The 11,615-nt window shown below is 47.7% G+C and overlaps 1 protein-coding gene across 1 annotated transcript; it reads left to right on the plus strand.

Annotated features, from left to right (window-relative positions):
• Window positions 1-277: 277 nt before the first annotated feature.
• WDR74 (WD repeat domain 74) lies at window positions 278-8,478 on the plus strand. Its single transcript, XM_083715897.1, has 11 exons — window positions 278-434; window positions 1,521-1,630; window positions 2,414-2,535; window positions 3,248-3,311; window positions 4,398-4,541; window positions 4,955-5,056; window positions 5,326-5,426; window positions 6,031-6,086; window positions 6,899-7,041; window positions 7,311-7,367; window positions 7,858-8,478. The coding sequence occupies exons 1-11, from the start codon at window positions 374-376 to the stop codon at window positions 8,059-8,061; spliced, it is 1,164 nt and encodes a 387-aa protein (XP_083572023.1). The 5' UTR covers window positions 278-373; the 3' UTR covers window positions 8,062-8,478.
• The last annotated feature ends 3,137 nt before the right edge of the window (window positions 8,479-11,615 follow it).

The following is an 11,615-nucleotide window of genomic DNA, read 5'->3' on the forward strand; positions in this document are numbered from 1 at the left end:
TAAGCACCACACTGGTTTCCTGTACAGTTATTCCTGCAGGGCTCGCCTGACCCTATCCCCATTTTGGAGCTCTATTTGCCCGCAAAATAGTCCCCTTCCCCAGCTGAAGCGCACTCAGTGGGGTCTATGTAGGAAGAAGGTCCATAAACAGCCCCGTCCCTTCGCTATCAGGAAAACAAAGGGACCACCAGGAAAGGGGAACGGCGTACCAATGGGATTGCTAAGAGTGCAACACCGAGGAAGCCGCGCTGGCGAATCAGCGCGGGGCCTTAGTAACATTCTCTTCCGGTGTCACACTCTAAAACGTCCGGCTCAACAGGGATTTCGGGGCAGGACGAGCCTCGGGAAGTCCAGAGGCGGAGCGACAGTAGAAATGGCGTCTCCGGCGCGGGGTAACCACGTGTGGGTGGGGTCCGAGACGGGCATCCTGAAAGGTAATGGAGGGTACGGGGCTCGACCGCTACTTGGGGTGGGATGTCTATTATTCAGCGACGCTGGAGAAACGGAGAGCTGTTCCTAGTGGTAGGAGGGGGGTGAGGTTGCCCGCACCCTTACAACAAGTTATGGTGCTTTGGGCTTCTGAGCATGTACAGAGTGCCTCCCCCCTTTCTGAGGCACGTTTTGAAGGAAGTACATTATAGGTAGTACATGTGAAAGAAGGGAAGGTGATGGGGCAGAGAGGATGGTTTCTTGGGCGGGGAGCTTATGTGTAGACAATGAATGCTTGTTTGGAGGGCGGAAAAAGTGGGATAAGCAAATGAACAGAAGAGGCTAGGATATTCAATAGGCATTAGTCATAGTGGCTCAGTGGAACCTCCAGCCCTCGAGGCAGTATACCTCGGAATTTGCTGAGGACAAGCGACAGGGGAGGGTGGTTGCCTTCATGCCCTGCTTGTGAACTTCGTGGAGGCATCAAGGTTCGCCAATGTTGAAACTGTGATCCTGGAACAGGTGCACTGTTGGTTAGGTCCAGCCCAGTTCATGGTATGCTCTTAATGGGTAGGGGGAGATAGGGACACTGTGAATAAGGTCTCTAGACACAAAGGCCAGAGGAGATATAGAGTGAGTCTTATGTGGGAGGGGAATGCTGCAAAAGGCTTTTACATAAATACCCATCACTTACCAGTCTAGTAGCTGGATGCTGTTGCTGTGCCTTTGAAAGGGGCATGATCAGCTAAATCGTGTAAAGTGGGGATTCCGTTACATAATTATTGGTTGGGACTGGTGGGAGTTGTAGTTCAGCAACATTTGGAGGGCCATAGGTTAGTCACCCCTGGTGTAGATCAAGTCCATGTAAAAGGTCACAGTACCAGGAATGGTTGAGAAGTTGCCAAACCTGCGTCATAAGACTTAGCAGGAGGGAGCTAGATTAGAAAATCAAGGAGCAGATAGAAGTCCACTAGCCCCTCAGCTTCCCCTTTCCTGGTGGTTAGTGACACAGGGAGAGTATGCCATCGACCTGTTTCTCTTTTCCCCCTTCCCAATAATATCCCCTTCTTTCTCTTTTCTCCTCTTTCTAGGGATCAACCTGCAGAAGAAACAGGCCACAAACTATAAGTCAGGAGATGCGGTGCTCAGTCGACATGAAGCTGTTACTGCCATGTGTTGGGGCGATCCCTACGAGTCTGAGGTAATGGGGTTGCCAACTCCTAATGCAGCTGGCAGAGTTTAGGGGACTGGATGCTGGGGATACCTCATTGTATGGGAAGCTGCCTTATAGTGGGTTGGGCTGTTGGTCCCTCTAGCTTAGTATTGTCAAAAAAACCACACAACCTTCCCACAAACCCATTTAAAAGGGTGTAGAATATTAATCAGCCAAAGGCCCAGCTAAAGGGAAATATTTTCACCTGAAGCCTAAAGATGTATAATGAAAGACAAGCCTCCCTCACAGCTCCTTGTGCATAAGATCTATGCATCTAAGCCATGGGGGAATACCAACAGAAACTCTCCTGAAGACCTCAGAGTTTGAGCAGGGATCTTGCAGTGCCTGAAGTATCCTGGACTCAAGTTGTACAAGATCAGTACAAGAACGTTGAACCTGACCAAGAGTCATGTGGGCAGCCAGTGCAAGCATTTGGGCACTGGAGTTATGTGCTAGCGATAGTCTGTCACCACCAGCAGTCTAGCTGCAGTGTTTTGCACCACCCAGAGCCTCCGGAACAGGCCCAAGGGTAGCCTTTACAGAGTCTTTCTTGTATTGTCTTTTGTGACTGGCAGCGTCTCTCCAAAAGCTTTTCCTATCCCCTGCATTGGAGGGCATTGTAACTGGTGATGGCAGAGGTTTGAACCTGGAACTTATTTTTGCATACATTCTCTCACTGAGGTGCAGTCGCCTCTCTGAAAGAATGCAGCCAGGGAGGTGCACGTTTGTTTCTTAATAGTTTCTGTTTTCTTTCCTTTTGTTTCTTCCCAGATCTTTGTGGGATGCCTTGATGGATCAGTCAGATTGTTCAGTACTGAGAAGGGCAAGTTTACTGAGTCACGAGACTGTCTAGGAGGCGAGGGACCCTTTTGTGGCTTGGCTGTGCTTGACAAGTAAGTCTGAATCCCTTCAAATCCTTAGCCTTCATCTACCTCAGGGAAAGGACAGGCTTCATGTCACTTGAGATGACGCCCATGGATTCAGCAGGGATGATCCTTGGGTGTTTGTACTTTAGAATGCACTCTCTTGGGCTGCCACACACATACGCACAGCGAACGTCTGAGGTAGAACTAACAAAAGTACCCTCTGTGCCAGTCTCAGCACCTGAGAAGATCTGTAGTGAAGGAAGCAATCTTTCAGGTATTTTGGGGCCTAAACCTCAGGGGTCCTAATTGGCTTGTAAGACCAATTTTCCCCTAGCCACAGCCACCTGCCCCAGGTGTGAGGCAGATAAAGATGTAGCTATAAAGGAACAATCAGGAACCTTAATCTGTGCCAGCTTGGTTCAAATTCAGAAGCTTTTAAGTTTGGCACCCAGCAGGCCCCAGAGATTGCTTCCACTTGGAAGTCCTGAGTGATGCCCGTTGGCTGATCGGTTGTGACTTCAAGCCCCCTTCCTGATTGAACATTGGCTGTTCAGCACACAAATGTGTGTTCTTTTCACTGAGTTGTAGGAGGTAAGGCTTTGTGGGTTTATTTCTTCCTTGGAAAGAATTGCTACTAGCTCGTCTTATGCATTCTCCACATGTATGGTAAATTAATTTCTCTCTACCTCCCTCCCCTCTTATCTCTCTTCCCTTTTCATTCTTCAACCAATTCCTACAGTTCCCTTATCACCTGTGTACAGTCTGGTTTGCTGAAGGTCTGGCGGGATGCTTCGTCGGAAAATGTGAGTCCTATCTTGGTGTCTAAGGGAGGGGGGAAGGGGGGGAGAGATGGTTTCCAGGCCACACAATAGCCTTTTAAGGAGCCACAACGCTTTTTATTGTGTGTTTTTAATTTTTCTAAATATCTTTGCAGTCTTAAGTGCTAGAAAATTGTTGGGTTTTGTTTGCTGAAAGAGCTGATATGTTCAGGAAGTTAAATTCTGCAGATTGTATCCCATACTTGTTCTACTCAGGGTAGACCCATTGAAGCTAATGAGCTTGAAAGGTAAAGGGACCCCTGACCATTAGGTCCAGTCGTGGCCGACTCTGGGGTTGCGGCGCTCATCTCGCTTTACTGGCCAAGGGAGCTGGCGTACAGCTTCCGGGTCATGTGGCCAGCATGACTAAGCGCACAGAAATGCTGTTTACCTTCCCGCTGGAGTGGTACCTATTTATCTACTTGCACTTTGACCTGCTTTCGAACTGCTAGGTTGGCAGGAGCAGGGACCGAGCAACGGGAGCTCACCCCATCGCAGGGATTCGAACCGTCAACCTTCTGATCGGCAAGTCCTAGGCTCTGTGGTTTAACCCATCTGAGTGGGACTCCACTGAATAGAACTTAATTGGTTTCAACCTATGACTATACTCCTGTGGAACTGCACCTTTTGCACAAAGCTACTGTAAAATGACAACATTTTTTTTAAAAAAGCAAACCGAAACCCTACAACATAATTGTTGCTTTATCCATCCTTGCAGCAAAAGTGGATTTCTCGCCACCCTCTTCAATGTTGCATATTTTGGGGAGGAACTAAGAATGAAAGCGTCTTCCCCAAGGCCAGTCATAGCTACTTAGCTGAGGTTTATGAACCTGCATCCGGCAGGTCCTCATGTTAGGTAGCCTGTCTACATACAGAACCATAGAATCATTGAGTTGGAAGGGACCCAAGGGCCATCTAGTCCAACCCCCTGCAATGCAGGAATCTCAACTAAAGCATCCAGGGCAGATGGCCATCCAGCCTCTGCTTAGAAACCTCCAAGGAAGGAGAGTCCACGTGTGTTTGACTTGGCTTTGTACACCTCCACCACCAGCTCTATCTCTTGCATTGCAGCTGGAGGTCCAGCTGGGCCCTGGCGTGTGCCGCATGCGCCAGAACCCGGAACAGCCTCACCGTGTGGCCACAGGCGGGAAGGAGAACTGCCTCAAGGTGTGGGACCTCCACCAACCGCAGGAGCCCGTCTTCCGAGCCAAAAATGTGAGTTTGCTATACTGTGTAAACAGCCTGGGCTCCTTTCTCCTGTATTAGTGCACGGATAAGGGCCTAAGAAGAGCCCTGCTGGATCAGGCCAAAGACGCATCTGGTCCATCATCCTGTGCCTGTAGTGGCCAACCAAAAGCTGGACCTGAGCACAACAGCAGCTCTCCCCAGCTGCCATTCAGAGGCACATCTTGCCTCCAGCTGTGGTAGGAGAACAACATGGCTAGAATCCATAGAGAGCCTTTCTTCCATGAATTTGTCCAATCCTCTGTAAAGGCCATCCAAGCAGATTCCATAGTGCAGTTCAGGAAAGATATTTTTCCTTTTCAGGTTCTTCAGGATGTGTCATGTATTGGAGAATGGCACACTCTTGCCTTCGTTCACACCATGCCTTGCCCTCTTGTCAACAGGTGCGGAACGACTGGCTTGACCTGAGGGTGCCTATCTGGGACCGGGACATGCAGTTCCTGCCTGGATCAGAGAAAATTGTTACCTGCACTGGACACCACCAGGTAGAAGCTGGGGAAGACAGATATCACCACCACATATTTCAGAAAGTTAGGCATTTGTTCTCTATGTATTTGGACATCTCTTGAGATATCCTAACCAAAGTTTGCACAGTGCTTCCATGTGTCCCTCGGAACATTGTCCAGAAGGGCTGGAAAAGGTTCTCCATCACTGCATTTGGAAGTGTTATAGGGTGGTTGCTGCTGCTGTTGGGTCTTTCATCTGAGGATGAAGACTTCTGTTCTTCATCCTCTTGGTCTTCTTCTGCCTCCAGGTCCGGCTCTATGACCCCAGCTCCCCACAGCGGCGCCCTGTGTTGGAAGCCAACTTTGGGGAGTACCCGCTCACTGCCCTCTCCCTGACCCCTGACGCAAAGTGAGTTTCTCTTCTCCCCAGTGCTTGGAATGAATGAGTTTGGTTTAACAAACTTCAATGAATTAATTCAAAGATCTCCCCCTTACAACTGAAGGCAGTTCCCATAATTGCCAGGTGAATTAAATGTGAATGAAGTTTGTTTCAGGGTGGAACTTGGAACGATTTCCAGATCATCTTCAAGTTCATTCTATTACATGTGCTGTTCTACTTCATAGATTCCTTGGGCATTTTAAGTTTAAAGATCATAATTGTTTGGGTAGATAAGCTAAATCATTCACATTCCTCCATGTGGTGGTGGTTGTTTTTGTTAGTCTTCTTAAGTATATTTAATACTTTAGCATAGCAGCTTGTAACATTCTGAATGCTGGAAAAAATTGCTGAGCATTATTTTTGTGAACTGGGACTGAATGTGAGCGGAATTATTTCATATTGTAAAGGGACAAATGTGAACTGCAACTAGTTCCTTTTTAAAAAATGAACTTTTCAAGCTCTGGATACAATCCCCAGCCTGCAGTGTCCTTGGCTGCTCACAGCTAAGGGCCTACATGGATGCTGTCCTGTTGCAAAATTGGAAATATATAATTCCTCCTTTTTTCACTTACAGTGCTGTTGTTGTGGGCAGCTCGCGTGGGGATGTGGCAGTAATTGATTTACGGCAAGGTAAGTAAGAGCCAGGATGATGGAGTGGGGAGGGGGTTTTGGATCTGAGGAGAATCTGGAAAGAGAGTTGTAGAGGAGCAAGGTGGGCTAAAAACAGAGGGCAAAAGGAGATTTTGATGTACAGCTGGAGTGGCAACTCTCTAGTGACGGGAAGGTTCTTTAAAGCAAGTTGCAGACAGCAGCATTTGGCCAGGCAAAGTTCTCCTCCTCTGTTTTTTAGTCAGAGGTTGTTGCCAGCCTTTGTGGTCACATTTTCCAGCTGGGGTTGCAGACACTCTCACTCTGAAACTACACACACCCTTGTTCTGTGAGGCCTATTCTGTTGGCTACAAAATGGTTCCGTACCTCAAGGCAGGCCAAGTGGGGAATAATAATAATAATAATAATAATAATAATAATAATAATTTATTATTTATACCCTGCCCACCTGGCTGAGTCTCCCCAGGCACTCTGGGCGGCTCCCAATCAAGTATTAAAAACAATACAGCGTTAAATATTAAAAAAACAAAACAAAAACATGGGCAGTAGAAGATCACCTCCCTTGGGATCCTGTACTTGGAATCTTATAGTCTATGAACCACAGCGATGTGCAGCAGACTTAAAATTTCCTGTTTAATTCCACACAAGCGCAAAGAAAAACCTCACGGCTTTTTTTCCAAGTCTGCCTTTACAACAATATCTTACTATATAATAAATTTGTAAGGCTGTCGCCAAGCTACACTTCACTACATTCCAAATTCCACACCTGAGTAGTGTAGCCACACCATACCTACCGCCCTCGTAACTCAGCCATTGTTGTCGTCCTGTGACAGGGCGGTTGCTGAAGTGCCTCAAAGGCTTCGCTGGGAGTGTCCGTGCCATCCAGTGCCACCCTGTGCTTCCGCTGGTGGCCTCGTGCGGACTGGACCGCTTCCTTCGTGTGCACAACCTCCAGCACAAGCGCTTGGAGCATAAGGTGAGGAGGAGCCCAACACGACAATGTTGCTAGTGGTTGCATATAGATTGTGGGGGAACCTCCCATCAGCGCCAGCCAGAATGCTCAACATTCAGTATTAGTGGGTGGTATGATTTTGGATTCTCAACTCCCATCATCTCTGGCTATTGGCCATGACAGCTGGGGCTGATGAAGCTTGAGTTCAACAGTGGCTGGAGGATATCAAGATGGGTCAAGCTGGTGGCCTCCTCTCGGCTGTTTAACTGAACCATGTCTCTGTTTGGTTACAGGTGTATCTGAAATCTCGATTGAACTGCCTGCTGCTAACCAGCAGAGAAAAATGGGAGGTGAGTCAAAGGGACCGAGGAGGAGGTATTATAATTCCTGGTTGCCATGAGGCTCTGAGCACGGAGCAGGAGAAGGGTGTGGGGATTGTTCTGTCTGACAAGTTGAATGCTTGCACAAATGGAAGATTGTGTAATAGCGCAACATTTAATTCCACCCTATTGACTAAAATAGGCAATCAAATGTGATGGGTTGTATCATCTATTAGTCTTACTGAGAGTACACCTATTAAATTAACCAACATTAGGGCCCATTAGTGTCAGTGGACCTACTCTGAGAACATAGTTAGGTGCCACACACTTATTGTAACTGGAGACATGAGTCAAGAAATCACGGGAATGCCTGCGTCAACAGGTGCCTCTTTAAAAGCCGGCAGCATGCCAATACAGATGGGCACTCTCATATTTCAGCAGGGAGTGCATTGCATGCCACTGATGCCACTAGGGAAGCCTGGATTAAGGTGCAGATACATCCTTGATCTTCTTTCTCCAGGATGAAGGCGCCGACCCTTCAGCTGACCTCCAGAGTGACGTGAAAGAGGAGGAGGAGGAGGTGGACGAGATCTGGAACTCAATGGAAGTGGTTGCCGCCAAGCGGAAAGCCGAACGACAGCCGTGCTCTGACGTGGGGAGGGACGCACCCCGAAGGGACAAGGGCCTCAAAAAGCCGAAGAAGATTAAAAAAGCTGAATCTTGAGATCTGGGTGGGGAGGGGGTTGGAACGACATTTGCCTTTTTAATAATGAAGGAGGCAGGCATCACCAAAGTGCCTGAATCTCAGCCTTGGACATGGGTTTGCCACAAGCAAAGGCCTTGGCTGGTCATGGGAGAAAAAGAGACAGAAACATTGTGAGCTGCTTTCTGCTGCCTGGTAGGACAAGTTTGCCATGGGAGGGCTTTTAACCTCATAGCAGCCCCAGGTTATTTTTTGGATCTGGGGAGCTGGTGTGGCAGGAATGTGAAGTTTTATAGCAGAGGCTTCATTTCAAGAACGTTATGGAGACAACACTTTTCCCCCCTGCATGGTTGAAATTCTCCATTTTCCTTCTCTCATTTTGGCTGCTGTGCAGTTAAGACCGCTTGAAGCTATTAAAAAGTACCTTCTTGCACAATATGCTCTGAATGTGGGCTATTTTTCCCCTGTGCGGGGTCTCGGGTAGGAGAAAGTGTCACCTTTCCTGTCCTGCTTAGAATTTCCATTTTATTTTTAAAGAGTGCATAGGAGTGATGTGTGGAAGCAACTTCTAACTCCCAAGTTTGGGACCACTCAGGATATTATTATATTCATATTCCAACTTTTCCAGGCCTCAGTGTAGCTTACACAAATTGAAACAACACAGATAAAAGTTGAAAAGTAATTAAACTGTAATAGAATTAATGCAATAACAACTTATTAAAACAGAGATAATAAAAATAGGTAAAGGTACCCCTGCCCGTACGGGCCAGTCGTGTCCGACTCTAGGGTTGCGTGCTCATCTCGCTCTAGAGGCTGTGAGCCGGCGCCGTCCGAAGACACTTCCGGGTCACGTGGCCAGCGTGACAAAGCTGTAGCTGGCGAGCCAGCACCAGCGCAGCACACGGAAACGCCATTTACCTTCCTGCTATAAAGCGGTACCTATTTATCTACTTGCACTTAAGAGTGCTTTTGAACTGCTAGGTGGGCAGGAGCTGGGACCGAACGACGGGAGCTCACCCCACCGCGGGGATTCAAACCACCGACCATACGATTGGCAAGTCCTAGGCACTGAGGTTTTACCCACAGCGCCATCCGCGTCCATTGTAAAAATAGCACAGCACTAATGGGAAGCCCTTTACTTTTTTTAAAAAAAAAAGTCAGTTCCCAAAAGCCTACTAGAATAAAACATTGTTTTCACCTGCTGGCAGAAGGATAACAAGGAGGGAGCCAGCCTAGCTTCACTAGGAAGCAAGTCCCCAAATCTGGAAGGCCTCCTTTCACATTCCCACCAAATGTGCCTGTGAGGGTGGCAGGGCTGAGAGAAGGGCCTCCCCCAAAGATCTCAGAGCCTGGGCAGGTTTCTGTGGCAGAATACGGTCCTTCAGAGAGCCTGGGCATAAACTGTATTCTATAGGTCATAACCAACACTTTGAATTGAGCCCAGAAACAGCCAGTGGAGAAGTCAAAAAAAGGGAGTAAAAGGCTCCCTACAACCAGCCCCAGTCAAGGATTTGCCTGCAGTTCTTCGTTTGTTGGAGTTTTCAAGCACTTCAAATAAAGCCCTACATAGAGCATGTTACCATAATCCAAATGGGATGTAACTAAGCTAGATGAGAATTCTCCAGGAATGGGCACAGCTGGCACATGAAATTTAACTGTGCAAATGCAGTTTTGGCTACCACATAAATCTGAGCATCCAGGCTCGGGGCCAAATCCAGCAAAATACCCAGACTGGGAACCTGCATTTTCAGGGGGAGTGTTGCCCCATCCACGATCAGATTTGCAGATTTATCAAAATGCATACTGCTATGTCCTAGAAAAGATCAAAACAGTTTGCAACAAGAATGTCAAGAGTTGTTAAGAGACCGCTATTCCCCCTCACAGAGAGCGACAGTCTCCAGAGTGGATTAACCACGAGTGTCTTTTCCTAGGGAACTTCGGATATTGTACCACTGTGAGGGGAATGAGGGGGAAACTCCAGTTCCCAGGATTCTTTGGGGGAAGCCACAATAGTTCAAAGTGGTACAATACTCCTTTAAATGTACAGTGTGAATGCGGCCCAAGATTGAGGGGATGAGTGGAAAACCCACAGTCCCTGTGAGGAAAAGCTAAAAGCATTTAGCTTAGAAAAAGAGATGGGTATGATAGGTCTTTAAAATAATAGTAGGGTTAGAAAAATAATTTTAGAAACTCAGGGTCATCCATGAAACTCCTTCATACAAAATGCTGTGGCCATGGGGCTCACGACTACTGGCTTACAATACCATTGGGCAAATCCATGCAGGTCAACTCTAGTAATCCCACTAACAAAAGTGGAGACTCCATTTCCAGCAGTAGTCAACCTCTGAAATGCAGGAAGGTTATATCCAGGGGTCAGCAAAGTTTTTCAGCAGGGGGCTGGTCCACTGTCCCTCAGACCTTGTGGGGGGCCGGAATATATTTTTTTTGGGGGGGGGGATGAACAAATCCCTATGCCCCACAAGAAGAGTTTGGATTTGATATCCCGCTTTATCACTACCCTAAGGAGTCTCAAAGCGGCTAACATTCTCCTTCCCCTTCCTTCCCCACAACAAACACCCTGTGAGGTGAGTGAGGCTGAGAGACTTCAGAGAAGTGTGACTGGCCCAAGGTCACCCAGCAGCTGCATGTGGAGGAGCGGGGAAGCAAACCCAGTTCACCAGATTACGAGTCCACCGCTCTTAACCACTACACCACACTGGCTCTCAAATAACCCAGAGATGCATTTTAAATAAAAGCACACATTCTACTCATGTAAAAACACCAGGCAGGCCCCACAAATAACCCAGAGATGCATTTTAAATAAAAGGACATATTCTAATCATGTCAAAACACGCTGATTCTCGGACCGTCCACGGGCCAGATTTAGAAGGCAATTAGGCTGGATCCAGTCCCCGGGCCTTAGTTTGCCTACCCATAGTTATATCCTTCATGAGCTTCCCAGAAGCCTCTTGGTTGTCCACTGTCAGAAATAACTGAATACAACCCCTTAAGCTCCACTGTGAAGAGACCAGTTGAAGTCAACAGACTTGTTAGTAACAGCCAGTGATTTTACTGGGTCTGAGCAGTAAGAGTGAGCTGGATAATCACTAATTCCTATGGGGAAGCCACTGTGAAGATCTGCCTTCAGCCAGAGACCAGATGCCTAATTTCTTTTTTACTGCCAGTTGGGGTGAGTTTGTCCGCCATTGGCTGTGGCTCCACCAGAAGATAGGTTTCCCTGCCTTCCACCCCACCAAATAGCCACATTGGTCTGTTGTAGTTAGAGTGCTGTGGCACCTTAAAGGCTAACAAAGTCATGACATCATCTTTCAAGGGCTAGAGCCTGCTTCATCAAACAGACCTTTAATATGAACCAGCAAGAGCTGCTCATATTATTCCACATCTTTTTTTATGTGCTATTACTACAAAGAAACAGGGACGTGGGTGGCGCTGTGGGTTAAACCACAGAGCCTAGGACTTGCCGATCAGAAGGTCGGCGGTTCAAATCCCCGCGATGGGGTGAGCGCCTGTTGCTTGGTCCCAGCTCCTGCCAACCTAGCAGTTTGAAAGCATGT

The sequence above is a fragment of the Podarcis gaigeae genome (assembly GCF_964106915.1).
Source record: "Podarcis gaigeae genome assembly, chromosome: 16".
Lineage (NCBI taxonomy): Eukaryota > Metazoa > Chordata > Lepidosauria > Squamata > Lacertidae > Podarcis > Podarcis gaigeae.